This window comes from Galendromus occidentalis, unplaced genomic scaffold (assembly GCF_000255335.2).
Source record: "Galendromus occidentalis unplaced genomic scaffold, Mocc_1.1 scf7180000076522, whole genome shotgun sequence".
Taxonomy (NCBI): Eukaryota; Metazoa; Arthropoda; class Arachnida; order Mesostigmata; family Phytoseiidae; genus Galendromus; species Galendromus occidentalis.
This window is the reverse complement of record NW_003804511.1, coordinates 261180-286943: the sequence shown is the minus strand read 5'-3', so window position 1 is coordinate 286943 and position 25764 is coordinate 261180. Positions and strand designations below refer to the sequence as shown.

Here is a 25764-nt window from a genome sequence, read left to right as displayed (position 1 = left end):
TGATCAGACTAAGACAGTGCTCTTTTAGTCTCCTCGAGCTTCAATAAATACATGTTTCGGCTCTCCCTCTCATCCTTTTCTCGATTTCGCGTCATCCTGTTTCGGAGAGTGCATCGTCCTCTGAAATCTTATCAGGTTAATGATATTGAGCCACGGAGGTCGGGCACATTCGCCCCACGAGCAGCAACCCGGTGCGGTGCATTGAATACTTCTCTAACAAAAATTCCATAGCAACCCATGTTTCTCGCATGGGCGTTGAAGCTCATTGCCAGAGAGCATTTAATTCGCTGAAGCCGATCGTCGATTCACTGCAGTGCAGGCTTGGAGCTCCATCTCCTTTGAAGCAAATCGATTCTCAGTATCCGATTGCGAGGGTGAGAACTATTGCCTGGTTTTCAGCGGAGATGACTTCAAGAGAGCGAGGGACGTCGGAGCTCTAACAATCGACATTCCAGGCTCCGAGCTGAGTAGCCTCCCCACGTCACGAACCACAACCGGTTTGCAATACAGAAGTGCGATGAGAAGCTTCTTCGATCAATAGCGGCGGAACCGATCACACAGGGGTGACGCCACCGCCGGCACCGGTCAGCTCGAGAAAAACTGCGTAGACCACATCGGAGCCATTTTAATGGCTATGATTAGGGCTCGACTCCCGTGAATGAATTCTAGCCGAGAATTCATGGAGTTTTGTGGATCCCAAAGATTCTTCAGGGGGGATCGTCACAAAATCCCGTGAAAGACCACAGCGTCGCCGACGGGCCGTGCCGGAAGTCGGACACGAGCCGTTCTTTCTAGCGAGCGTTGAGCATTCTCACCATTCCATGGAAGCTTATTCCCGATTCGTGAATAGGATGGAATTGATGATGCCTCACGTAAATCTGAGAGTACTGTGTATCGAGGCTAAGACGTGGTAGGAAGGGGAATTCTTCTATGAGCAGATCCGGGAGATAACTCAGCCTGCTGGCTTCGAGATGCGTGCGCCTTCACCGCCCTGAGCACAACCCACGATTTGCTTTTCGAATGTGGCGCTCCTGTACAACCATTTGAGAAACTATGTACAACAGACGCCCCGAAGTTGAGTGACGTTCCGCCGAGGATCACTACTTTCTGTGTTTGCCTTCACGTCGAAGAGTTTCTTTGCTTCAAAATTAGCCCCGCAGTCTCCGTCGTGAGAACCTCTTGGAAGCCGAGGAGACTTTTCACGCTCCGAGCACGAGGGAGGCATTTCGGCCGGTTGTGATCGATGATTTTCGGAGTTTTCTTGACTTCCTCCCGTGACGTCATAGAATGAAGTCGCTTCCAAGTCGCGACAGCAACCGGAGATTACCTGCTTCACGAGGTTACGCGAATGTTCGAGCAGGATTTTTTCTCGGAGCTCAGGAGAAGCATCTACCTCGATTCTCGATGCGCGCACAGAATGCATAAGAGTCGCGAGTCCCACGCGGCCGACATTCTGAGCGGTAACTGATGAATCTGCGGGGTGTTTTCTTGATGGGGAACTCAAAAATGGTTTGAAAATAGTCCGCAATCTCGCGTTCAAGTAGTAGAACGTGTTCATCGGCTTCTGTGAGCGTAGAGAGCATCTCTATTTTTACATGCTGGCATCGTTCCGTGCCAATCCCCCACGGCTGCTCTCGCCCGACTTCTGGACATTCGTTTTGGATTGGAAAGGAGGAACAAAACAGTCGCACGGTATTTTCCTCATTGCAGCAAAGCTCTTGATTCGATCCGACCATACTTGTGACATGAATTATCTCTGGAAGGGGCACAACTAGCTTGGGCGATAACTTGCGCGAAATTCGACCGAGCTGCCAAAACAGCACCTGAGCGCGCCCGATTGGGGAGGCCGAAAACCACTGTCGAGGAATGTTCCAGCCGACGATCCTTCCGGATGAAATTTTCCTGTGGAATAAACGGGAGCCCAAGCGAACCGCAACATAGTTTCCTCCGCCTTTAGCTCCGTAGCGGTCTCGGAAAGTCTCTGTCCTTCCGACTCTGACCGTTTCCGCATAAGAATCAGTGAGTATCTCGCAGAGCGGAATCATGATCATCACTCCAGAGACACGCATGCTGCACCCACCAGCTAACGTGAGCCCGCCATGATGCGAACCTACTCGCCCCTCCCGCTTCTCGTATGTCGATACAGGATAATGAAGTCATGTGAGAATCCCTGCCTGATCTCGTTCATGATCGACCTCCTGTTCGAGACGCGAAAGTTCAATCAAGGAGCAGAATCGTCGAATGAACAGGATTTCGCCCTGGGTCTCCTCGTCGGAAGGATTCCAGACACGTGATCTTGGGGAAGAGCGATGGAGGCGACGTTGAGCTTCGAGTCGCAGGAGAGGACGCATTCAGGCGGAAAGACTGCGCGACGGCCTGAAAGTCGGATCCTCCGGGCTGAAATACAGCTCACTCAGTACGTCACGGAAGCAGTCGGTGCCACTGTCTGATATTCTAGTTTCTCGACGACGGGGTCTGAAGTCTATCGGAGCCGTCACAGCTCTAGGTCTCGATCCATTGCGACTCATCACGAGGGTCCCCCCTCGACGGGGGTTCCCCCAACGTGTTGGTGTAATTATTGAAGGTCTTATGTGTTTTGAGGAGGTGCTCATTAGGCGATTCTCGATCATCCATGCGTGTTATCGGGACCGCGAAAGGCGGCTCAGGGGATATTTCCCAGTTCATTTCCCAGAGCTCAGCACCGACTCCCTAGTTCGGCTGCTCTCGTTCCCGCTGCTCATTCGAACACTGACGAGAAAATCGAGCCGCTTGATTAGCATTGGAAACTACGACTTGACCTCCCGCAGACAAGCTTCTTTCAGATCTTCAGAATCTAGAAGTTCCTCCGGACGCCCTCCGTTATTCAAGGCAGAATAGACTTGCTGTCTGGGAACGAGAAGCAGTATGCTCGGGATTTTCTCCGGAGCCCATCAGGGAGCACCCTATCGTTCCAGCAATCGGTCATTTATAGATAGACCAACGAGAATCGATGGAATCGATTGGGAGAACGAGAATTGATTTCCGCCTTCTCTGTGTGGCCGTCTAAACTTGGCGGTTGTTGACCCTCCACGCAGATCTGCCAGGCGTCTTCATTTACGGCTGTTGGTAGCAGAGTTACATTCCAAGAATTAGGGTCCCAAGTTCCTGGTGCTTCTTTGTCCCACGGCATTCAATTACAGACGAGAGCATCTTGGGACAAAGTTTGACATCCGTGCATAGTTCTATTCGTAGGGCTTGTTCTCCGACTCACTTCCCATGGAATTCTCGATGTCGCTTACGAAATGATTCGTCCCAAGAATCATCTCCCGCACGTCGTCGACCCCGGGATGGGTAGCGCAAGTTGATCGCGATCGGATGGTGGAGCGCAAGGACGTATGAATCCTCAGGAAACGAGGGAGCGTACACGAACCCTCTGCGGGACGCCTCCGTCTACGCGATCTGGCGGTGTATGCATTCAATCTGAGTGAGAAATCATCGCGTAACGAAGTGTCGTTTATTGAGTAGTTGATCGTCTTCCTGCTCCGATTTCCTCATCGTCCGCCGACTCATCTGCGGCGATCGCAGCTCTACGACTTCCAGGATTGGTTCCCCGAGGATAAGCTGCAAGTTTTTCCCTCAAGTCAGTCTGTCGATCCGAAAACGGTCCTGATTGGAACAGTGAGGTCAGCATACATGAGAAGGCATTCCTGTGCGCCTACTTTTCTACACATTCCAAGACATGCGATCACTGCCGACTTTCGATCAGTCCTCCCCAGAGCTCGAGTGCGGAATCACCGAAGCTTGCGTGGCCAAGTCCTCATCTCCGCGTCGATCAACAACGCTTTCGATCATGAACAGAGCTGTGCGCCGCGTCACGAATTCGCCGGCGATCGCCGCCGCCGACCTCTGGAGTCCGCCGCCGTCGCCGGACCCCGAGCACGGCGTCCGACGGCGTGACGGAACGCCGGCGCGCCGTGCCCAATCCTCATGAAAAGTAACAGAAAACCACGGGAAAAAAAAGTGGAAACTCGGTTCGAGGTACTAAGCTCGCACGAGGATGCGAGGACATAGCATCGAATGAGACGGGGTGTTTCGGACCGAAGCTCCGTGGTCATTGAGAGCCCTGACTGATCAATTAAACTTGAATTCATCGGAAGATCGCACGTGTCAGATAGTATTTCATCCCCGACAAATGAGGAGACGTAATCAAAAGACTTTCGAACGTGCGTTCCACCTATCCCGCGGCGCGCCGTGGGCTCATCGGTCCGCCGAAAATCGCCGCGGCGCCCGCCGCCGCCGCCCGTTTTCCAGCCCGCCGCCGCCGCCGACGAAAATCCCATGGCGCACAGCTCTGATCATGAAAGGATTCATTCACGACGCGACGCTGCCGTCGCGTGCATCAGGTATAGGAGCCAAATATTGGTATTGGAGCGTGGGGAGAGCTGGATCGTAATTCGCTGGACTCTTCTTGCTTGTCGACATCTACGCACGACCTGTGGCTGCGAAGGCTCGCAGTCGATTCCCCGCAATTCTCGGAGCTGTGAGTGGCAAGTTGCAACCCGCGACTGACTGGGATACCTTTCTATTTTCCGAAAAAAGAAATACAATATGCTGACGATTGCCTCGCTACGGGATGACGAGGCGATGACGATCTATTGTATGTGTATTCGCGTAGCTCCGTGGAGAGACTCGCTTCCGTTCCAACTCATCACGAGCAAAATAGGGACGCTTCTCAGGACCCCTATATCATGTAGGCCTCGGGGATGTACCTAGATATATGAAGCTGGAACTGTTTTGCTGATTTAAATTTATTTTACAGTGATTGATGTTCTCGATTGCTTTGTGGTTGCTCGTCTTCGTCGGGATTCTTGATGGGGAAATGATCGTCTCTTTAAAAAATCAAATTCAGTCCATCATTGATGTAGTTATGCAGAGAATTGAAGATCTGATTCCTGCTGTCGTCGTCGTCTCTGGGAAGATCATCATCATCAACTTCGAACTTGACATTGTTCATCGTCGTCGTAAGAGCCGCAAGCTACGTATCGTCAACATGTCGATAGTACGATCGATTAATTGAGGCTCGATACTCTGATATAATTACACTCACTGCTGTGTAACTGTGCTGCTACCATTGATCGGGAAAAATGGTGTGTAGCGCCGGACGCCCAAGAATTCTCAAGAAAACTGCTGGAGGGGATGCAGAGGATTTCTCCGTGACGGACTCAACCAACTGACTCGTGAAAGCTCGGATTCCTAAAACTCCCGCCTGGGTTCTCTGTTCTGATTGGACGCTCCCATTCCTGCTCGATGTGATTAGAATCAGGAGCATCTTCTCAATTGCTCAGTCGTTCTCTCGTATCTCCGACGGCATCTCAAGTGATCCTACGTCGCGATAGCATGGACTCTACAGATTAAAGCTTTTCGAAACCTCATCGTGATCGTTTTAGTCTATGGAATTCTACTCTACGGTGTTGGACTTGAAGAGATTTCCCGTTTCATCAACCATTTTTTTTCTTTTTTCCTTCGTCTCACTGCTCAGTCTTTAGCTCGCGAAAAACGGATTCAATGGGAGGAAAAACAGATTACGGCAAGGAAGATTGTTCGAAGCTGGCGACCCCAGTATCCTTGAACTGAGACCTTCTCTCTCTCTCGTATAACAGTGGTCTGAACCACCGCTGATTTTTTCGCCGGGGGCTGAAGGCAGAAGACTCTCGTAGAATTACAGTAACATCGTATCAGTTATTATTGATGTTTCTCTCCTCGGAATTTTCATGACGTTCCAATTTCTTCGCTTATCTCCTGTCTTCGAGGTCCTGCGGTCTCGCTCCAGCAATGATGACTCGGATGGCCTCACGGACTTTGGCCATGTTGCGGAGATTTTCCTGACGACTCCGCTTACCGGGGCCTCCCAGAAATTCGGAATAACGTTTCCCAGGGCCGCCCAAGAACTCCGAGTACCTGGCAATGGTAGCGAAGCTTCTCACAGATTGTGAACGAATTTCTACGAGTAGATTTTCCTCCGAAGCTCCTCTTAGCCAGCTCGTTCTAAAAACCCCCACTTGAGTGGAACCTATTCCAATTATGCAAAACCCTGTGTGACTTTACCTCTTGACAGGCTCATCGATGTTATCCAGCGCCCTTTTCCCGGGTCCGCCGAGGAATTCGGAATAGCGCTTCTGCATTCCGTTCTCGAAACCTTGAGATCCTTCAGACGCCTCGAACTCTACACGAAGGGACAGACTTGTTACAGAGCGTGGGATCTCGTGACGGAAATTTCGGATTCTTCTCCCGTTCCCTCATTTTTTTCCAAAGTGAGTAGTCATCGGATAAATTGTGATCCTTCGAGAAATCCCTAATTGATGTTCGGAACGGTAGCCTAATTGGCCGTTTTCGAATATTACGGCGGGAAACGAATATCGGGAGGAATCTGTGGTGAGCCGGGGAATTATTAAGATTCCACGGACGACATCCTTACCGATAGGCGAGGCGAAAGCCACCGTGACGAGGAGGATCGTCGCCATGCACGCAGTCACGATGAGTCGGCCCAAGTCCATCATTTTCAAGACTTTTCTGTGAAAGGAAAGCGAATCGTATAGCGCCTGAGCAGTGAACAATAATCCAGAGGGCTCCGCACCCGCCCTCTCCAAATTCCTCAGAATTAGACTGCCTCAACTACCTCCGGATCTACCACCTCTACCCTCTTTACTATTGCTCGTGACTTGTGACGCAACGGTTGCGTATTGCTTTCGACCTGACCCTCGGCCCGACTTAATTAGTCGAGTTGTGAAGTCTCACCTCGGTCATGCTCTTTGTTCTAATAGGTCTTGTTTCTGAAATCTCCCGTAATACCATGTCGGCTCTCGGAGACGTCCCGGATCATCCGATTAATAGCTTCGTGTGCATTACATCTAATTTGGGGGCTGACTCCGGGGCGGCTGGACGAGAGAATGTCGCAGGCAAATTGAGACTCAGTCAGCGCGAGCGCCGCTGCGAGCTGCTCGCCATCAGTGCTGACGGAGCTTAATCCTAAGCTTATTCGAGCTTCCCGGACGTCACCCGCACCGGGTTTGTTCTGAGGTAGTTTTTGAGCGCCAGCGACTTTGCTGCTGTTGCAGCGCCTGTCACTCCTGGGCGAGAAATTGCGACGACACACGACTCTCGTAAGCGTGACCTGGCTGCTCTTCGTGGAGAGTCCGTCGAACTTTCATCGTTTTCGATGCAACATCGACTCCCTTGTGGGTAGACATCAACTGAAGAGGTAGCGGAATTCGGCGGCTGGAGATATAAAGGGGGGGGGGGAGGCAGATGAGACTGTTCCAAGAAAGTTGATCTTCGAAAGTGATCCTGCTTGTTTTATGCAAAAGCTGTTCCTAGATGTTCAATTTTCTTGCGAAGTACAAGCTCGAGATGAAACACGGCGACGAAGATCAATTTCGCTGAGCACCTCGCCTCCATCAATTTTGTGTCACACATTTTCTGTCCGTCTCCTTCCCCGCGACATCCCACGCGTCCTGCGTGTTATTATCGGAAGACTTGCTCGAGAACCAGGATAGCTTCGGGTTGAACAACTCTCCCACACCCTAATGTAAAAAGAAGAGGCGCCGAGCATATGGTGATAATATGGAATATGCTCCTAAATTTTCAGTCGACACCTGATACCATCGGTCGTCTTCGGACTGAGCGAAACTTGGGAATAGCAGAAGGCGTTCTTTGTGTTTATCGTTTCGAGCGAGATGTTTTGCGATGATGTTTGACCCGCATCCGCCCCGAGTCTTGTAGCACCCAGTCCTATCCGAGTAACGCTGCCTTTTCCCACGATCCCGATTCCGCATGTCTGCCATCGACATGCCGCTGATGATCCGACCGGGATCCTCCCGTCAAGTCGGGCGTCAATATTTTCCGGGTGGAATGTCTCAGGATTGGGAGTCGCTCATAAGCAAATTATCATGTGTGAGCGAGAGTGTTCCGAAACCGCCAGCCTGAGAATGGGCTGCGAATACGATTCAGCCTTTCCACGAAGTCAGAGCCGGGATTTCGCAGCAAAGATTGCCGAGTGCCTCTGGTACGGGAAGAAGGAAGTTCGGAGACCCCTTGTTCGATAGGAGGTGGGAACACTGTTACTCTTACCACAGGTGGTAAATACGGACGTCATCAATCGAGTTATTCATGATCGTCATAATTGAAAAATCATTCGTTAGTTCTCTAATGCAGTGTGGACATCTGGGGAAAAAAACTCCTTTCTAGCAGTCCCATTCGTTACTGTCTTATCACTGATGTGGGGAAGGAGCTCATGGACGAGCAAGGACGCCTATAAACGTCCAACATGGACCCGAAAAGACGCTGAAAAGACGACGCTCCCGACTAAGTGTCTTGACTTGGACGACCATCGTTAATCTGACAGCAAGCCCGGGCGAAGGATGTAGTCATCTGCTCCGCGGCTTCGCCGGCCGATCGGACTCATTCATGGATTCATCCCCATGTATATCCGCCAGGGAGTCTTGGCGCTCTGGTGTCGGACGAGCGGTCAATCAATAAAAAACAGCCAAACCCAGAGTTTGCTAGTGGCGCAAAACTAGCATCCTCCAGCGGCTCCTATCGCAGAGGCTGCAGATGTAGCAATACACCCGTGTCGGACCGATGTTTCGGGTCGATCGTATCGGATGATAAGCACAAGGGAACGTGGACGATATCTTTCGAGGGACATCGCAAAATACGGCTTGCTTCTGACTGTGCCTGTGACTCCTCTACCGACAGCCGAGCCCGGTGACAACTGACAGGAGCTCTCGAGTCGCTACATGCTTTCCGGGTAGAGCTCCGCTGCGAGGTCGCGCAATTGAATGCTCGGTAAACGCCGCTCTCCGTTGAGTATCCTGAGGTTGCCGGCTCCTTTTGATCGATGTTCGTTGTCGGTGCCGTTCGAATATATCAGCGTGGGAGCATGCAGCTGCCGAGCACAAATAAGACGCTGTCATCCTGATGCAGGACGCTCGACTAACAGGGCTCGGAAAAGAAAACAGCCTGATTGGAGCTCTAGATCACAACGGCATCTGTCACGAATTTCCAGCCTTAGCACACGTTATCATGTAACGACCATGTTCCTCGTTGAACGTCGTTATTCTCGTTCAGGCGTGTTACGATTTCACCTGCTTCCTGATTCTGGTTTTCGTGTCTCAGCATTTTATTTCCCTCAACTCCGCGAACCGCTTCTCGAGCTTTGCGATCGCGTGCTTTTGAATTCCGCGCGAGGAAACGCTCGGGTGAAAATTTTATGCAAGGACAAAACCTGGGCTCCTCACAATGACCCGAGTACTCCACAGGGAGCAGTAGAGTCAGCCACGAGATTAAACAGATCTAAATTGGCTTCACGGAACGCGGTTTCCCCTACGACATTTCGACCTGGAGTTCGCGCGAACCAAGGGTCCACGGAAAATCGTCATCAGTAAACCGTGGGAGGTTGTGTGAGACTATCATCGATTGCCAATCGGTGGAAATCATCGAGAACCATCGGCTGATTCGCGGGATGATCTTGAGGGTCTTCACCAGAGGCGATTGACGTCACTTCACGATGGGAGAGACTCTCTACTACTCAGCGTAGGGTTCCAAGTTCTCCCCCCCTCTTCCCCGTGAGTCCCGATATGGACATCTGGGAAAGATCATGGCCTCGAATGATTCCTATCGAGCTCGGTCTCCGCATGAGACAACACGTGGCATACAGGGAAATAAAAGGCGCGAAAGATGAAGTGACCAACTCGGGCCTCGGCTTCTGCGTCGCCGGAAGTGCTCGTTGGGAGGTCCCCGACAGATAATCTGATTCAAGCACTACGGATGAAATAATCCAATACCGTGCCTTATGAGAAACGTGAGACGTTAGCAAACCATACAGCTCTGTGACCGGAATAGTGGAACAACGGTGATGGGCAAAGAGTCGAACAGACCAACGAGTCATATCTCACTCAGTCGCCTGCGGAGCGAGACCCGGACGACACATTCGTGCTCATGGCGGACGTGAACTTCCTACGTTGCTCCCACTTCTCCTCCTGCATCGGCCGGGAGATTGCCCAGGCCCGTCGGGGAGAGTCATGCTACTGTCTTGCTCGACAAATACAACCTGGGCTGACTAGCGGAGAAGACACACAAACGAAGTCGAGTTCAATCTAGCCAACTGCGTGTTCTCTCAAGCAGACAGAGGGCTGTTGGTTGGAGCACGGAAAACTCGCTGTCCCGTAAGAACATTCGGTATCACTGCATATCCCTTCGGCTCCAGTTCGCGGCCGATGACTCCTGCGCGAGGCGAAGCTGATTCCGATTTCCGTTGTATTTGTTCTTCGTCTCCGCCCGCATTTTCCATACCGCTAGATCGCATCGTTGATAGAAAAGCAAAGATCAACCGCGCAATGTCTACGGAGGAACCTTCCAGAATTCCGCTCGAATCGTGAACACTCATCGGAGTTTCTGCGCGCAGCAGTCGAGTGAGGGCTCAAGATTTTCCGGCAAAGTTTGGAGCGATGGGAACGTGTCGAGCGTGTGTGTTTGTGGTGGAGGTAGATTATCCAAACTCTCGGCTTCTAGTAGTGGCTCAAGGGAGTTTGACAAGTATATTAAAAACTGTCGCTGATATTAACTGTGCCTACAAGACGCCGGATCTGAGGACTGTTCCGAAGATTTCCGAGTCGGAGCTCAGAACTCCGGAGAGAAAATAGGACATCAGACTCGGCACTCTCACTCGGCTCTCAGACTCCCCACAACAGCGTCAATCGAAGCCATCAGTACTAATGACGAATGAACGATATCGATAAAAGCGCTCGACGCGTCATCCACTCCGACAACCGAGTGGATGGGCTTGCAGGTAGAATCGAACCAGAGCACAAGACCCTAGTCCACCTCTGGGAATCGGACTAGGCGTGAGGCAAATTCTCCTCCGTCGAATGAGCACGCCCATTCATGAAACAAAAGCCATTCAATCATTAGTCGAGAGTGCGTGGAGGGACTGCGGCTTTCGAGCGGAACACTCATGAGCGACTGACGGAGCACTCCATTCCTAATTTTGGAACTTTCACCATCGGCGTTTAATTAATTCGACGCGCTGTGGACTTCGCCTGGAGGGCCAGCTCTCATTCCCCCGCCCATCGCAAAGTACTCGGGTGATTTTTCGTTTAGATTTCTATCGTTCCCGCCGGTCAAGGGCGACTTGGAAGCTACGAATTAGCCCCCTCTCAGACGAACGACTCGCTGAGGAATTCTACCATCGGAATCCGGCCGTGATTGCCACGGCCGAGATATTTTGGTGCCATTGCGGACGAATCGTTCTCAGTTGCGGATTTTACGCTCGCGGAGGGAGGTCTGGAGAAACTAAGCTGTTTCGATCAGGGAATCGGACGACACAGCGGGTTTCCGGGGTCTGTTACGATTCCTAGTATTCAAAGCTCGGCACGATCGACGGCGATTAATGTATCGAGGGTTTTTTCTCTGGAATCTCGTCGGAAGAATACGGAAGCTCCGAGGGGAAGACACCATCGCAAATCGATTTCTCTCTCGATCGATCGGTCGATCCTCCGGTCCCACTCAAGACAAACGTATACGCAACTTGCCACGCTCAGCTGTCGAGACCTCCCGTCGAATACCTGCTCCGGGAGCGGAGATCGACGGTCTCGATAATATTCAAGAGTCGCCTTCGAGTCAAAATCGACGGATCAGACGACGAGGCTTCAGGTGCATTACTCCATCTATCATCGAGCTCAAATGACTCGTGACGGGGTTCGAATAGAGACTCGAGACGAGAAGAGGTTCTGATAGAGTGATACCTTCGATGGATCTGGACCGGAGGGATCTTCGCGTGGTGAAGACAGAATATTCCAAGATACATGCCGTATTCCTGCAGGATATTGCAGGAAGTCTTGCAGGCATTGTCAGACTCACGATTGGATTCCCAGCTCCTGCTCACGCTCATGGCCGTAATCATGACATCAAGCTACATAGTTTGAGGTATGTATGTACACCGCTGTATCAATCTAGTTTTTTGATGCAATCGGATCAACTTAGGTGCTATATGAATACAAAGCTTCGCGGAGTATGCTCTCCAGACGTTGTACGTAAGGATGTTGGTCGTTCCCCGGGAAGTTCAGTGCATCGGGCAGCTGGGCGAAAGTTTTGAGAGCGTAAAAAACTCCTGAGCCTTAGTCACAGGCAGGAAAACGTGCTCCTGGATCTCCGCAAAGTTGGCCAGTTAGCTGGAGCGACTCTGGGCTCCCTTGCCTAGGTTGCTTAGTTAGTTGCTTGCTTGCTTGCTTGCTTGCTTGCTTGCTTGCTTGCTTGCTTGCTTGCTTGCTTGCTTGCTTGCTTGCTTGCTTGCTTGCTTGCTTGCTTGCTTGCTTGCTTGCTTGCTTGCTTGCTTGCTTGCTTGCTTGCTTGCTTGCTTGCTTGCTTGCTTGCTTGCTTGCTTGCTTGATTTATTCAGATCTGGCCAGCTTCTGTGATGAAGAGGAGCGACCGTAGTCAAGTCTCGATTCTCTCTGATTATCCTCAGAGGAGCCCGATTCCCAGCTTTAGCCGCAGGTCCAACCTTGGATAATGCGATACGCCTGCGTCTGTCCCTCTGACTACTCAGGCGATCGAGAATCAGGGGATCGGAAATCGGGCGATCGAGGCAGTGTCCCTCTATCACGGGTCACGTTGGTTCAGAAGTAGTCTCGACGCGGCAAGCGTTGCGATCATTCTTCACAGATCGATACCCATTTCCACCTCGATTCTTCTGACCGCAGCGTCGGATTCCCTCCAAATCAATGCTCACGGAGATCCGATGCGTTCGTCAGTGTCAATCGCGGACATTTTCCGATTTCGGCTCTTGCAATTCAGACGCAGATACGAGATACGGGGCCCTGAAAATCGGAGCTCCTGAGCTGGCAGATCCGCCTTCTTCTTCCAATACGAGCCGAATTCTAAGATCGGCATCCGCTTGCTCGACGACTGCGCTTCCGACGAGCTGAATTGGTCTTCGCAGATTGGGCATCTATGAGAGCTCTCTCATCTTCGACTCGAAGAGTCGAAAACATCTCGTGACGGAAGCTAACGGACCGCTCCGAGCATCTGTTGTTGAGCTTGTTCTTTGATGCACAGCCGGCCGATGTGACAGTTGACATTCGTCTTATGCCCCAGGGTGACCGATTGCGTTTACTGTTCCGGACAGAGGGGGACGATGTTTGCATCGAAACAACCAGTTCCCGTCATGAGTTCTTGGAACCCTGTACGAAATCGACCCTCGCGAGATCGGCAGTACACCGATCAGGAACAAACAGCACCAGTCTCTAAACATTTCACCCACTGTTGCCTAGATCTATCATGTAGACGGAAGTCGAAGATCGCATCGAAATTTCGAACTTCGGAGACCAATCTCTGCGCATTTCATTGTGAAGCATTTTCGCTATTCTCTCGCAAGGGGGACATTGGAGAGTATGGAGGAATGTTCCGTGGGAGACGCCGTCGACAAGATACACGATCAGCGCGAGCAGCTTCTCAAGCTAGTGAGAGCATTCCACTCTTCTGATGGGCGACGATCGACACAGACTTCGCGTCTGACTTCCCGTGAGCGACTCGGTGGAGGATCGAGAGAATTTTCCCGAAAGCGACGATTCGATTTCGGCTGCCGACAAATATGCAGGTCCAGACTTCCTCTTACTCGGATAGGGATTATCGGAGGGAAGATCCGAGTCTCCCTCCTGCATTTGAATCGCAAGTAATCGTTCTCACAGCGACGCGTCAAGAGTACGATATCAATCGCTGAACTCGCTTCCCGTACGACGCACATCATTTGTTAGAACGCCCACGGTTCGCCTTTAAATATCATTTGTACAAAGTGCTCTTCCATGTCATGACTGGATTGCGCAAGTTCTCTGTTCGAGCGGTTGCTACAACATCCTCGAGAGTCGCACAGCGCTTGAAACAACGGACCCTAACGATTCGCTCTTCCCGAACCTCCGCCAGACAACTCAATTTTTCGAAGTTTTTCCCAAGATGGACCGAAATCCTAAGTGTGAGTCGACCCCAGAGCGTTCAACCCATGCTGCTGGACCGCCTTAAAGGAAGGCGGATCGGTCACAATTCCGTCTTCCGATGCTCGAATTTAGAAGCAGAGAACGTTCCTCAACGAGGACCAAGTATTTGTCTCCTTCGGAGCTCCAACTGCCGGAGTGGATCGAATCAGCGAGCGAGCTTCCGAGCCCAACGCTGCATTGGAATCTGCCAACTCAAAAGAATCTGACTGAGGGGTTTCACTTTGCGTTGGCAACCAATAGTGAGCTTGGACTCCTTCTCCGGTCGCATTCATTTAGAGCAAGATGTCGAGCACAATGTTTCAATGTCATCTCGCCGGGCTGTGGTAACATCGTTCCGAGAGTCTTGCGTGCGAATGTTTTTTGGCAAAAGTCTCCCAAAACTCCCGCGGAGGATCGCGTATCCGCAAAAACCTCAGACTTGTGCTTGAAACGCCGGCAGCTTGGCCAGAGTCATGAGAACCACGAGATTTCTATGGGGAATGCCGGACCATGGCGGTATTCATGGTACCTCAAAGGTAACGAGAACGAGGGAGTTCTTCAGGGGTCTTTCCGGAACCAAATTGCCACTTTGAGTTGAGAGGAATAAATTCGACGGAGGAGAAAATTCGTTCACTCACCCTGTGTCACAGAAGGCAATCAGTCGAAAATTCGTCGAATGACTCGCTCCCGAAGTGAATCTTGCGTGCGCTCAGGAAGGACCGAGATTTTCGCTTCCCGCGTCTTGTCTTTTATAAGCGGCGCAACGGGCGGAGCCGCGCATGCGTGACGAACAGTCCCGCAACCCCTCTAGATATGACACTTATAAGGACGCCCAAATGAAAATGCCATGCGTGACGTCCGCTCCGCGAGCGACTGAATACTTTCTCTAACTCAGACGCGACGGGCGCAAAAAAATTCAATAAGCAAAGAACCAGTTGACCTCGGTGAGAAAACCTCTACATTTCGACAATCCTACCTCACCTCCGGAATCGCGAACTTCCAGACAAACTTCGCATTCGGGCTACCGGCGTTCGTCCCCGAGAGTGGTCCTCGAACGACGGACAGGAGGAGCTCGACGCTTCCAAACCCGTCATAGTCAGAGTCGAAGGAAAGAACTGATGATATAGTGACTAATGACGTCCGAGGTCGGAACTCGATCCCACCGAAATTCACGCCCTCCACATCTGTGAACCCCTCCTCATGCGAGAGTGCACTGAATTCGGTCGGTCTGCCAGTACGCCTTCGCTGAAGCGATCTGTCCACAAGTTTCGTAATCTGATAAATCGCGTTTCCCCTTTATACAAAAAGGGAGGCGGAAGCCCAGCGATCACCCGGAGTCGTATTCTGTGCAGAACCGACCATGAATAGTCCACGGTGTGTCATCATGCCGTTCTGAATCCAAAATGACCAATCGTCGTTCGAGAGCTCCCCAACGAGGGAGACTGGCTTTCACTGATTTTCGATCCGAAATGTCTGGAGAGAGTCTGGATACATATCAACACGATGGGATGCAGTTATGGTTTGATGAACACAGAACTCACGTCGAACGATGCTTATTCTCGCGGGAGAAAAGCGACGTGACTCTCAATATGTTCGAAGTGCTAAGTTCTGCTCACGTACGTTCCGATATGTTTCTTATGCGAAGTGTAGAACGTATGATGGAATGGGGCACGCCTAGTTTTAGAATGTACATATATGATAGTGATGATGGAAAATTCTCAGATACTTGCCTCTCTTGACGCTATCTTTCTTCTTCTCCCGAGTCTTGGCGAAATACCTTTCCGATCTTCGTGGAACCTGTCCACTCGTCCAAGCAGCTGTCTATCGAATCATTCGGTTTTAAATCGGCGCGGGATCCGGAGGACGCGACTCAGCATGCAAAGTGTACCGATAAGATCCTTTCTTAAACATGAAGGTCTGCCATGTACACAATGCGACCAATCCGGCAGCAGGATGGGCGAGGCCGACGGGACACCCGATATCCTCGCAAAGCTTGGCGTCTATTTCGGGGGACTTGTAGGAACTATCGTCGTTCTTGGGGCAAATTGACGATGCGTCGCGCATCGTTGTTTGGACCGCCTCCAGCGCTTCTCCCGAGTGCTCGCGCAGACGTCCGCGATTGAAGAGCCTCTGGTGCCGAGTTTGCGCGAAGCCCGTTCCAGCCCGTGAGTCGTGCGAAGCATCGTCTACAATTTCTTGGGCTTCCTAACCCCCTCGCGGAGAACCACGAAGCTCCTCCGAAGAACAGCGCGATCTTGACGACTACCCCTTCCTCTCAGCCAAAGAGCTCCTTCAGCGAAGACGTAGACCAAGCTTTCTCTTCTCATAGTTCGCCTTATCAGTGATGAGCCTCCTGGTGAAAGTCTGTTGCCAGTACTCTCGTCGAACTGTTCGTCGGACAGGCGCAGGCGTGCTCTCCAATCGCTCGAGTAATTCCTCATTTCGCGGCAATCCGCGGGCCAGGAGCTTCTGGAGCCACATTTCGACGTGGAAACGTCTTTAAGTTTATTGGGCATACAGACCAGGGGTACTTCATCCTCAGCGTCGCGAAAGTGATCCGCTTTTGACGCTCCGTAATTTCGCTTCCCGAGCACCTAGAATTCCACGGCTCCCACCATGGACTAGGAATTTACGGCAAAGACTCCTTCACGATTTTGGAGCCGCTTGGAGTCCCAGACCTCTTCATTCAACTTGATTCATGCAACCCTGTGAAATCATTCGATTCTTGCATAAATAATTGCTTTATTCTGTACGTAGGCACTCGATTGACCACAAATGCTTGCCCGGCACAGGCGACGACAAGCGCCGTCTTCGGCGCAACTCATTTCATTTTGCGAAGCCATCAGGGAGGGAGTTTTCCTGAAGATTCGGTCGGAGCGGGGGATCCGCAATGTTTGCTCAACTCTCCCCCGCGATTGGCGCTAGGATCCCCTAGTCATTGTTGAGCTATGGGATTTCTGTAGTGTGGCGGATTAGACTTATTCATGATGCAATCATTGGCTTCGTAAAAAATCGACGATTATTACTCGGTAGGAATACTTGGTGCAACAGCCGCTGGATAGGCACTACAATATCACCATCAATTGGTCCGCAATTCAGAAAACCGAAACGAGCACGGGAATCGACGGGCCGCCCTACGATCCAGTTGAGAACAAGGACGCGAGTACCGCTTCAGAGTAAGAGTTAATTAACTCGCGGCAACACACGATGACATGGAATGAGGAACACTCTCTGAACATAATTCCGGGTCAACGTCGAAAACCGGAGAGCCTGATTTATGACCCCTTTGCCGAGGAGTTGTCCTTCCCGGCGATATATCTCGGATTCGGTCGAAACACACGGTCGATTGCAGCGGAAAAGTTCTGCGCCACTGCGTACAGCATGTCCAAGTCTGAGATCCGACGCTGTGATCGACGAGGTGTGACACCTCAACACGTGCTTTATATGGCCATGAATATTCTCCGACTCCGCATCCAGGACGGACACCCTTAAGAAATGTGCGGTGCGCACGGTAAACGATGGACATTGTCACGCCATCCAATCGATAGTGCTTGAGCACTACCCGTTCCATTTTTGTACGGAGCTCCTCTACATCACAACAGTATGGTCGGATATTTGGGAGCTTCCTGTTGTAACTCCGAGTCGCAAGCATCCGTGCGATCGCCGAGGCGAGTAGGATACTAACACTCCGATTGTTATAGGTGCCGACCGCGGTCAGTACCCGCTTCCGAAGGCTTGGTTTTCAGGACATCCCTCCTCTCATTGCTTCGTCCTGCTTCCCCGAATTTTCGAACCTCCTGCTCCACTCCCTTGTAAAATATGTCCAGATGTACCTCGGAGCCGGCTGTTCCAGTTTCTCATCACTCATCACTGTACGCCACGATAACGCTCTGCAACTGCTACTCAAGCCTCAACACCGGATACTTCTGTCATCGCTCCTGAAGATAGCAACGCTTCTGGCCCGGTCTTCGGATTCGATCTCCTTGCCGGTAGACTCTTGCAGGGACGCGCTCCCCCTCAATGTCCATGCCCGCCAGCTTGATAAGGTCCCTGATGTGAGTTGAAGCATTTTCTCGTATGAAATATAGCCATATGAAGTGAGTTGTGCAGATCCATCTGAAAGTAGGATGAAAAAAATGCAGGCCGGATCATGTAGGTCTTGGAAACGCATAGCTTGAATTCAGGGGCCTCATTCCAAGTACTTCGATCGAGAAAATCCGTGGTCATTGGTGCTTATGCTGGAAGGGTGTCATCTGGAGGTAATTCAACCTTCCGCTCACCAGACTGTAGGTGGCTTTTCCGCACTTGGCGAAGCGTCCCCTCATTCGAATTCCGGCCCTTGACATTTGAGCAAAGCAATGGCTTGCGGAACAAGGCACCCGCGGACGGCAGTGCTCGAGTCTGCCCGAAAACCTGTCCGGAACCTTAGGTGTATCGATTCTTCCGGCTACTCCGCGGCTGAATGCGATTCGACAACCCGCCAACATCCCTCGCTGATAAAACTCAATCCGAGGCCTGACTGCCCGGACTCTGTGGGGATGCGCGGTGTCAAGAACTATGCAGAATTACAAAGCTTACAGCAGTGCCTGAGCGATTGTGACCGCGGTATCGTTCCGTCGGTACCAGGACCTATGCTTCTATCTATGAAGGGCCGTGAGCTGCCAGAAATCGGAGATTCTTGACGAAGAATGAAATAATACCTCGACAAGAGCATCGGGAGACCGGCGACCGGTTGAAGCGACCCATATGGAGCTCCGGATGACTAATGCACATCGATTCGAGTCGGGTCGTGATTGAATTCTCTGACGTGTGGACAAAAATCCCGAGAGCCACGAGCCCCGAGCTTGTTATCTCGAACCTCATGATTCATAATCATCGATTGGACCTATTAGTCCCAGCCTCCGAGAGAAATCGAGTAAAACTATGTGCACCGGTCGTCCGGACCTTTCTCCATATCTGTAACCGCGAGTTTTCAGACCGCGTTTCCATGCAGCTCGCCCGAGTCTCAGGGCTTCCGAAGTTCAAAATTTCGTCTGATGAGCTCCGCCGCGGAATAGTCTCGGAATGCTTTTATGGATGACGACTACCCTATCATCATCGGAGTTTGGCTCTCAGCTGTGCACACACCTTAGAAGCAAAATGATTCAAATATCGAGACATCTCCGGGGCATCGAAGTCCACAATAGACTCTCAACTCAAGCGAGACGGCTACATCGAAAGCACAGATAGTTCTAACCTTTCTCTCTAATAGTCGTCGAGCCCACATCCTCCGGATCCTTCCCGAACCCTCTCTCAGGGGAATAGGATTCCGAGACAGCTCCGAGAAGTGCCGTGAAGCCTGTCGGACTCGATCAAGCTTGGGCACCACTGAGCCGGGACACAATATTTAGGAATATGTACTCGATAGAATTATTGAACCCGTCTTGTCGGCCGCGATCGGACCCGGACGATTCCGGCCCGGCTCTTGGCCCAAGGATGACAGTGACACTGATGTGGTAGGCAATCAAAAAGGAGCAGGGTCAATCTGACGGGATGGCCGGTTTTGTTGGGTCCAACTGGAATTTTGTGGAAACCGCGAGCTTCTGTACCTCACACCCACGTGGCAGCACTCTACTTGGAAATCGCTTCCCGTGATGCCGCTTCCCATGAGGCTCAACTCTGCTGTCGAAGAGGGATGGTGAAGATGAACCAACGTTTCACCTTGTAAGACCTCTGTGGCCACATGATTGCACGGGATAACCGTCTGCAGCTTCCCTGAGTAAAATTCCCATATAAAAATATCATTCAGAGCTGCTTCGAGCTGTCCCGGGACTCCATCGGCAACGAGACTGTTTCGAGTGGCTGGGGGTACGCCGCGTCTCACCGAACTACTGTGAGTTCTGGTATGGAACTCCGTGGAATTCTTCATCAGAAGTTCCCTTCGAAAATCCCCGTCAGGCTCATGCGGTCGCGACTCAGATTCGAAAAGCAAAGATACCATCAATTCATTAGAAGGGAGCATCCGTTCGTGAACTTCTTCCAGTGTCAGGCTTCAGAAGCTTTTCCGCCTGAACTAGGTGAGCAGTACACGCGTGTGCTCCAGAGCGCGGCTTCAGACTACTCGATCTCCGGATCCCAGGACGATATCTCACCGAGATTCCCACGTTCGTCGGGTCCGGACCAGGACCGCGCATCGGAGTCGATCTCTTTCCAGGAATCTGTGGTATTCGATCAATAGGAACCGGCCAAGCATTCGGCACGGGCGATAATATCCCGGCGAACTTTTGTCCATGCAGCGATATTTTTCGCTAGGGTCTCGTTCTGCCCAATGTTGATCAATGATCACTACTCACGATCCTTGCGATTTCAAAATCATGCGGGGCGATGGTGATGTTCCGCGCGAACCTCATGATTCATGAAGTTCGCGAGGAACATGAAGATGACTCATTGCATGTATTAAAGGCTTCCCGCTGATTGTTCTTCCGACTTTTTACATGTGTCGGTCTTCCCTTCGACGATCTCGTCAGGTTCGGATTTGACTCCAGCTCGATAGATCAGTTCCTTCGTGACCGAATCGTACTGCTAGGAAGCGAGGAGAGGTAGGCTCCCCATCGACTAAATTCTCCACGGAGTCTCCTTGCGTGAGAATCGTGACAGTGTTCGTCTTCGAGACAGTCCCGACCTGACGCAGCGACTACGATGGAGATCCGCATCTCCGGACCTCAAGGCCAGAAAATCTCTCTTCCGCTTCTCCTTGCATACGAAGTCCCGCGGGCCAAGAGCGTCCTGACGCGTTCTCCTGAGGAATAGCTTAGAGAAGCTCCCCGCGACCTCGAATTGTATCTTGGTGAAACACAGCGCCCACCTCATCCTATCATATTCCAGGAGTACCATGGCTCTGCGACGAGTCACGAGCTCTACCTCAAAGACCAAACAGTCTCAGAGAGCGCTCTCCAACGTTTTCTCGGTTTTTGATCAGGATCAAATTCTGGTACGTACTCATGACCTTCATCATAAATCACGACCCTGATTCACCCTGGATCTTGGGATCGACCATCGTCCTCAGAGAATAATTATGCGTTTCACAGGAGTTCAAAGAAGCGTTCAACATGATGGATCCGTCGCGGGACGGATTCATCTGCGAAGAAGATCTTCGGAATGTGCTCGTTACTCTAGGTCAGCTTCCTGTCTGAGAGCATGTGCGATATGAGATCCCTCCATTCCGCCGAGTCGCTCTTCCGACGAGGCTAAAATCTTGGAGACTGAATAGTTCATGTGTACCCTCCCGGATACAATGTGTTAAGGGAAGCTTATCAAAGAGACCGATGCTGTCTCCTAGGGATGCAGCCGAATCAAGCCTATGTGGACGGAATGATGAAGGAAGCTCCGGGAGCGATCAACTTCACGATGTTCCTCGGCCTCTTCGGCGAAAGATTGAAGGGCACAGATCCTGCGGAGGTGATCCGCAATGCATTCGCTTGTTTCGACGCGGATCACACCGGCTTCGTGAATGAGGAGTTGCTAAGAGAATCTCTAACATCGATGGGTGACCGATTCACGAGCGACGAGGTAATTTTACCACAACGCGGCCTCAATATTTACTCATAGTGGCTTGAGCACTTATCGACTGTCGGAACGACAACAGAGAGCTCCTCGGGTATCAAGGATCGATGAGATTGAATCACACAAAGAAGATGCATTATCTAAAGAGTACACTTTGCGAGGCGGGCTGCTTGATCCATCGCTAGAGGGACTTATATACACCTCTGATACATTCAGAAAGACTATGAGTCGTCGTTGAATTCCGGCCCCCATCTTCGACAGGTCGATGAAATGTTCCGCGGCGCACCGATCGACTCAGCCGGTAATTTCGATTACCGAGAATTCACAAGGATCCTAAAGAATGGAGTGATGGACGCCTGATTTCCTATCACGTAACCTCGCCCCAGCTCAGATCCGATGCCTTTGAGCGATTTGGCCTGGAATGACTTACAATAAATAATCGCGAAGTCCGTTCGCGGATTGTTCCGAGAAACAGCGAGTCTTCGCTTGCATGGAGCAGCAAGATTGTCGGAGAGCCCCCAAAACTCGCATTCTGCGCCGTTTCAAAATCACGTCTTCCTTCTGTCCTCCGAGACAATGATATCGTTGATCAACCTGCTGCAAGTTTCCCGAAGGAACCTGAAGGAATAATTCTCGGAGCACCCTGCTCGAAACCTTTCTTCCATCTTGAGGAACATAATCGGACAGTAGAGTGTCTCGAATGCCTCCCCGATTCGCTGACGGAGTCGCCTGGCTAAATATTCACCGGAAAGAGGGGACTGACCGGTCGGAGACCATCTGGATCAATCTCGATGCCTGCGATGAATTAGATGCGAATCTCCGCTCAATCCTCCAAGTTCTTCTATTTTTTGACGTCCAACGCGAGTTGGTATCTTGTCGAGGCGAGCGGATCGTAGACCGCGCCCCTAAAGAGCTCCAGGTGCCAGCGTCGAATCCCAACGCGAACGACGACGAAGCAGTCCACCGATTGCTGCTGCCGATCTGCCGAACACACTTGGTGGAAGCTCGGATTATTGTATTTGCAAAGGTTTGTGTGCTTCCCTTTTCGATTCGAGCCCACCGCGCGTTGTGGATTCTCAGAATATCGTGACTGTTTTGAGGGCTTTGCTTGTATTTCGTGGTGAGATTACGAGTCAGGGAGAAGGATCATGGCCTATGTCTCTTTATTTGGATTGCGTTCGACGTCATCCACTTGAGAATCTCGGATGACATTGGCAGAGAATATCTCTGCCATTTGGGCCAATTCCCTGAGACTCGATTGAGTCCCGACTCTGATGAGGGAACGGCAATGTTGCCTCAGATCCCCATGATCGGTTGTGAGTTTTCATCGGTCGCGTGAAAGCTCAACCGTTGAACCAATCCCTGCTGTCCCCACTTCATATTGAGTCATCAGCCGTTGTGACGCTAGTCGGCTCCATAATGTTCTGCCGCGTCGAGAGCTATACTGCGAACACATATCGACCACCGCTAGCGGCTGCTGTCCTTTCTCTTTTAAGCCATATAGGGGCAAAAAGTTCTGAGAGTGTGACATTGACAGCGACTAAAGCTCTACGGCGATACCTTTGAGCGCATATTCGCGCTGTACCAGTCGAGATTGGGCAGAATCCCGCGTAATCGGGGTACGGCGTCCATTGAGTGAAGTTGTTCTTCGTCACGCCTAGCTTCACTCAGCATTCCTCTGGATAAACTGGAATTAAGTCGAACTAAGTTTCATCTTCTCGTCCTCCAGAGGGAACATGGCGTCCAGAAAAACCAAGGGTCGTGCGCCAACCAAGAAGAGGGCTCAGAGAGCCACCTCGAATGTGTTCGCCATGTTCGACCAGGCGCAAATCTCGGTGAGTTTCCTCGAGAATCGCGGATCTGTCGGCTCCATTCTGTCGGAGGCCCAGCACTCGAAAGCGTTCTCTTCGAGGGAAAAATTAACGAATTGAACTCTGAATGCCTAGGAGTTCAAAGAAGCCTTCAATATGATCGACCAAACCCGAGACGGCTTCATTTGCAAAGAGGATCTCCACGATATGCTGGCTTCTCTCGGTAACTTGGAAATTTCTTTCAACTTCTTGCTTGAAGATCGAAGTCGGAATGCCGAGGTGCAAGAGCTCGAGGAGCTCGGGACTATCGTGCGTTTGACTCTCTGTCCCATCCTCTTTCTCATTGATGTAACTGAACTTCCTAGGCAAGGATCCTGATGACGCTTACCTCGACGGAATGATGAACGAAGCACCCGGACCCTTGAATTTCACTATGTTCCTTACTCTCTTTGGGGAGAGGTTGCAAGGAACGGATCCAGAAGAAGTGATACGGAACGCGTTTGCTTGTTTTGACGAAGATCAAACGGGACAAGTCAACGAAGACAAACTACGAGAGTTACTCACATCGATGGGCGACCGTTTCACAGACGAAGAGGTGAGTCATTCTGTCGCTTGTCACTGACATCATGTCATCATATCGACCACTCACAGCCGAAGCGTCGGGTCTGAAACCCCGCGATTTTCGGAAAGAATCGACTCCCAATTGCATATCCGTCATGCCTGGAAATGCTGTCGATCCAAGCTTTCGGTGTCGAAAACCAATCTCGTGTCACATGGGTAGCACCTTGTCGGGACTTTCCAGCGTGCTCGACCTCTGTGCTGCGGCGCTTTAGGGGCTCCCGTCCATTGCATTACTGTGACCTCCTTATACAAAACGGGATCTCAGCTCACTCGACATCCTGGTGTGGTCGACGTTTGAGCCACTGCTCCTTTTGCATGCGAAGTTGAGAATTCAGTCGACATCTCAAGGCGACTGGGAGGCTCATGAGCTGGGGTTGACCTCGATCGACTCTTGTTGAGCATTCGTGCCAAAACTTAAGCGTAAGGAAAATTGTGCTCGGGTTTGAAACCCCGACAACCACTTACGTTGGTGATAATTTTTGGAGGGGAAAGGTCTGCGACGGTGTGGCCTGCCTACTTTGTGGGCTGCGCGCTGCAGACTTGCCCCACACCTTCAGCCCCTCGAAAAAGATGGCTTCGACCCCCACGGGCGCGCCTTGTAGATAGGCATTTGTTCTGGCCGTCTTCAGACATCCCCAGCGTACTCCATTTGAATTAATCCATGAGCCATATCATCATTATTCACCCAAATTACAGGTGGACGAGATGTTCCGAGAAGCTCCAATCGACAAATCGGGCAATTTCAATTACATTGAGTTTACTCGGATTCTGAAGCATGGAGCGAAAGATAAGGACGAGCAATGAGGAACTTCGACGAGCGCTGTGCCAAGCTGAACAATGGGAATGGGGAAATTTTTAACCTGTCGTAGTGTTATTCTCTACCGCTAACCATGTTCGTACACTTGATGATTCGCTACGCGTGGAGTGATCTTCAAGGAAAGAATCGATCACGAAAAGCTCTTTTGGTCTGTCAGCTATTTTTCCCACAAACATCTGGTGCTCCTTCCCCGAAACCTCAGACTCTCCCCTCTCGTCTATCAACTTCACTCCACCTTTCACAGAGTGGTTGTCGAAGTTGGATATATCCGCATTTCGTACGTGATCTATGTTGACTCTGTGTAATAAACCTGACTTATTGAAGAGAATCGAGTGTTTTTTTTTCAGTCCTCCAACTTTATTGGATATCTCTCGAGGTCGTCGCGATTTGAGCTTAGTGCTTACGGCTCTGCTGACGACTTGTCTCAAACTTTACCGGTGATTGATAGAAAATCCTTTTCCTCTCAACATTTTCAGACGATTGTACAAGCTCGTACGCGAGCGACAATGCTCCCCGGAATACTATGTAGGTGTATGCTTTTGACGAACGCGAAATTCATTTCTGACTGGTTTCAAGGAAAAAAGGAAACTAATTGATAATGTATTCTTCACACAATGGCCATGAAGAGATGTATCATATGTACAGGGACTCATACAGAATTAAAAAGGAACTATTTTGTTCTCATGGTACAGCGCTATTTACACACAATCACTATCGTTCGGGAACGCTCAGGGTACTTCCTCGGGCTTCTCATTCGGCTCTGATCCGTCAATAAGTTTCTCAGTCCGGTGGTAGATTCATGGATTTTTCCAATGCTAGATGCATCAATCAATGGCTTCCGAGGTGTTATACCCTATCATCTCTTGTTCCCGATGTTCTCCGTCTCCCCTCGGCGTCCAGCTTGCAAATTACTCGATAATAATAATGATGGCGGGCTCTAAAAATCATTGAGAAAGGTTTGTTGCAT

At 51.0% G+C, this 25764-nt stretch overlaps 3 protein-coding genes and 1 non-coding gene across 6 annotated transcripts; 3 read left to right on the top strand and 1 right to left on the bottom strand.

The window, feature by feature from the left end:
- Positions 1–5496: 5496 nt before the first annotated feature.
- LOC100907123 (uncharacterized) lies at positions 5497–14728 on the bottom strand. Its single transcript, XM_003739394.2, has 4 exons — positions 14645–14728; positions 6455–6549; positions 6085–6202; positions 5497–5937 (listed from the first exon to the last, which is right to left on the bottom strand). Exons 2-4 carry the CDS (start codon positions 6534–6536, stop codon positions 5772–5774), a joined length of 366 nt encoding a protein of 121 aa, XP_003739442.1. The 5' UTR covers positions 6537–6549; positions 14645–14728; the 3' UTR covers positions 5497–5771.
- A 5790-nt stretch (positions 14729–20518) lies between these two features.
- Positions 20519–21908, top strand: LOC100898971 (myosin regulatory light chain 2, smooth muscle minor isoform). The gene is made up of 5 exons (XM_003739421.2): positions 20519–20584; positions 20871–20976; positions 21074–21161; positions 21325–21554; positions 21810–21908. The coding sequence occupies exons 2-5, from the start codon at positions 20878–20880 to the stop codon at positions 21906–21908; spliced, it is 516 nt and encodes a 171-aa protein (XP_003739469.1). The 5' UTR covers positions 20519–20584; positions 20871–20877.
- A 605-nt stretch (positions 21909–22513) lies between these two features.
- LOC100906977 (myosin regulatory light chain 12B) lies at positions 22514–25125 on the top strand. 3 transcript variants are annotated; one of them, XM_018642094.1, is made up of 5 exons: positions 22514–22575; positions 23278–23383; positions 23495–23582; positions 23725–23954; positions 24677–25125. In XM_018642094.1, exons 2-5 carry the CDS (start codon positions 23285–23287, stop codon positions 24782–24784), a joined length of 525 nt encoding a protein of 174 aa, XP_018497610.1. In that variant the 5' UTR covers positions 22514–22575; positions 23278–23284; the 3' UTR covers positions 24785–25125. The 3 variants fall into 3 exon arrangements, with proteins under 3 accessions (XP_018497610.1, XP_018497612.1, XP_018497611.1); XM_018642096.1 differs by lacking the exon at positions 22514–22575 and adding an exon at positions 22580–22668; XM_018642095.1 differs by lacking the exon at positions 22514–22575 and adding an exon at positions 23117–23167.
- Positions 24385–24526, top strand: LOC114828610 (U12 minor spliceosomal RNA). The gene has a single exon (XR_003777150.1). It is a non-coding gene; the product is annotated as a U12 minor spliceosomal RNA (small nuclear RNA).
- Positions 25126–25764: the final 639 nt, after the last annotated feature.

Coding starts and splice junctions, on each gene's coding strand:
- LOC100906977 (XM_018642094.1), top strand. CDS start 23,285: ATGGCGTCCAGAAAAACCAAGGGTCGTGCGCCAACCAAGAAGAGGGCT. Junction 23,583..23,724: donor CGATATGCTGGCTTCTCTCG/GTAACTTGGAAA, acceptor TGAACTTCCTAG/GCAAGGATCCTGATGACGCT. Junction 23,955..24,676: donor ACCGTTTCACAGACGAAGAG/GTGAGTCATTCT, acceptor CCCAAATTACAG/GTGGACGAGATGTTCCGAGA.
- LOC100898971 (XM_003739421.2), top strand. CDS start 20,878: ATGGCTCTGCGACGAGTCACGAGCTCTACCTCAAAGACCAAACAGTCT. Junction 21,162..21,324: donor GAATGTGCTCGTTACTCTAG/GTCAGCTTCCTG, acceptor GCTGTCTCCTAG/GGATGCAGCCGAATCAAGCC. Junction 21,555..21,809: donor ACCGATTCACGAGCGACGAG/GTAATTTTACCA, acceptor CATCTTCGACAG/GTCGATGAAATGTTCCGCGG.
- LOC100907123 (XM_003739394.2), bottom strand. CDS start 6,536: ATGATGGACTTGGGCCGACTCATCGTGACTGCGTGCATGGCGACGATC. Junction 6,203..6,454: donor GGCTTTCGCCTCGCCTATCG/GTAAGGATGTCG, acceptor CCCTTCGTGTAG/AGTTCGAGGCGTCTGAAGGA. Junction 5,938..6,084: donor ATCGATGAGCCTGTCAAGAG/GTAAAGTCACAC, acceptor TACCATTGCCAG/GTACTCGGAGTTCTTGGGCG.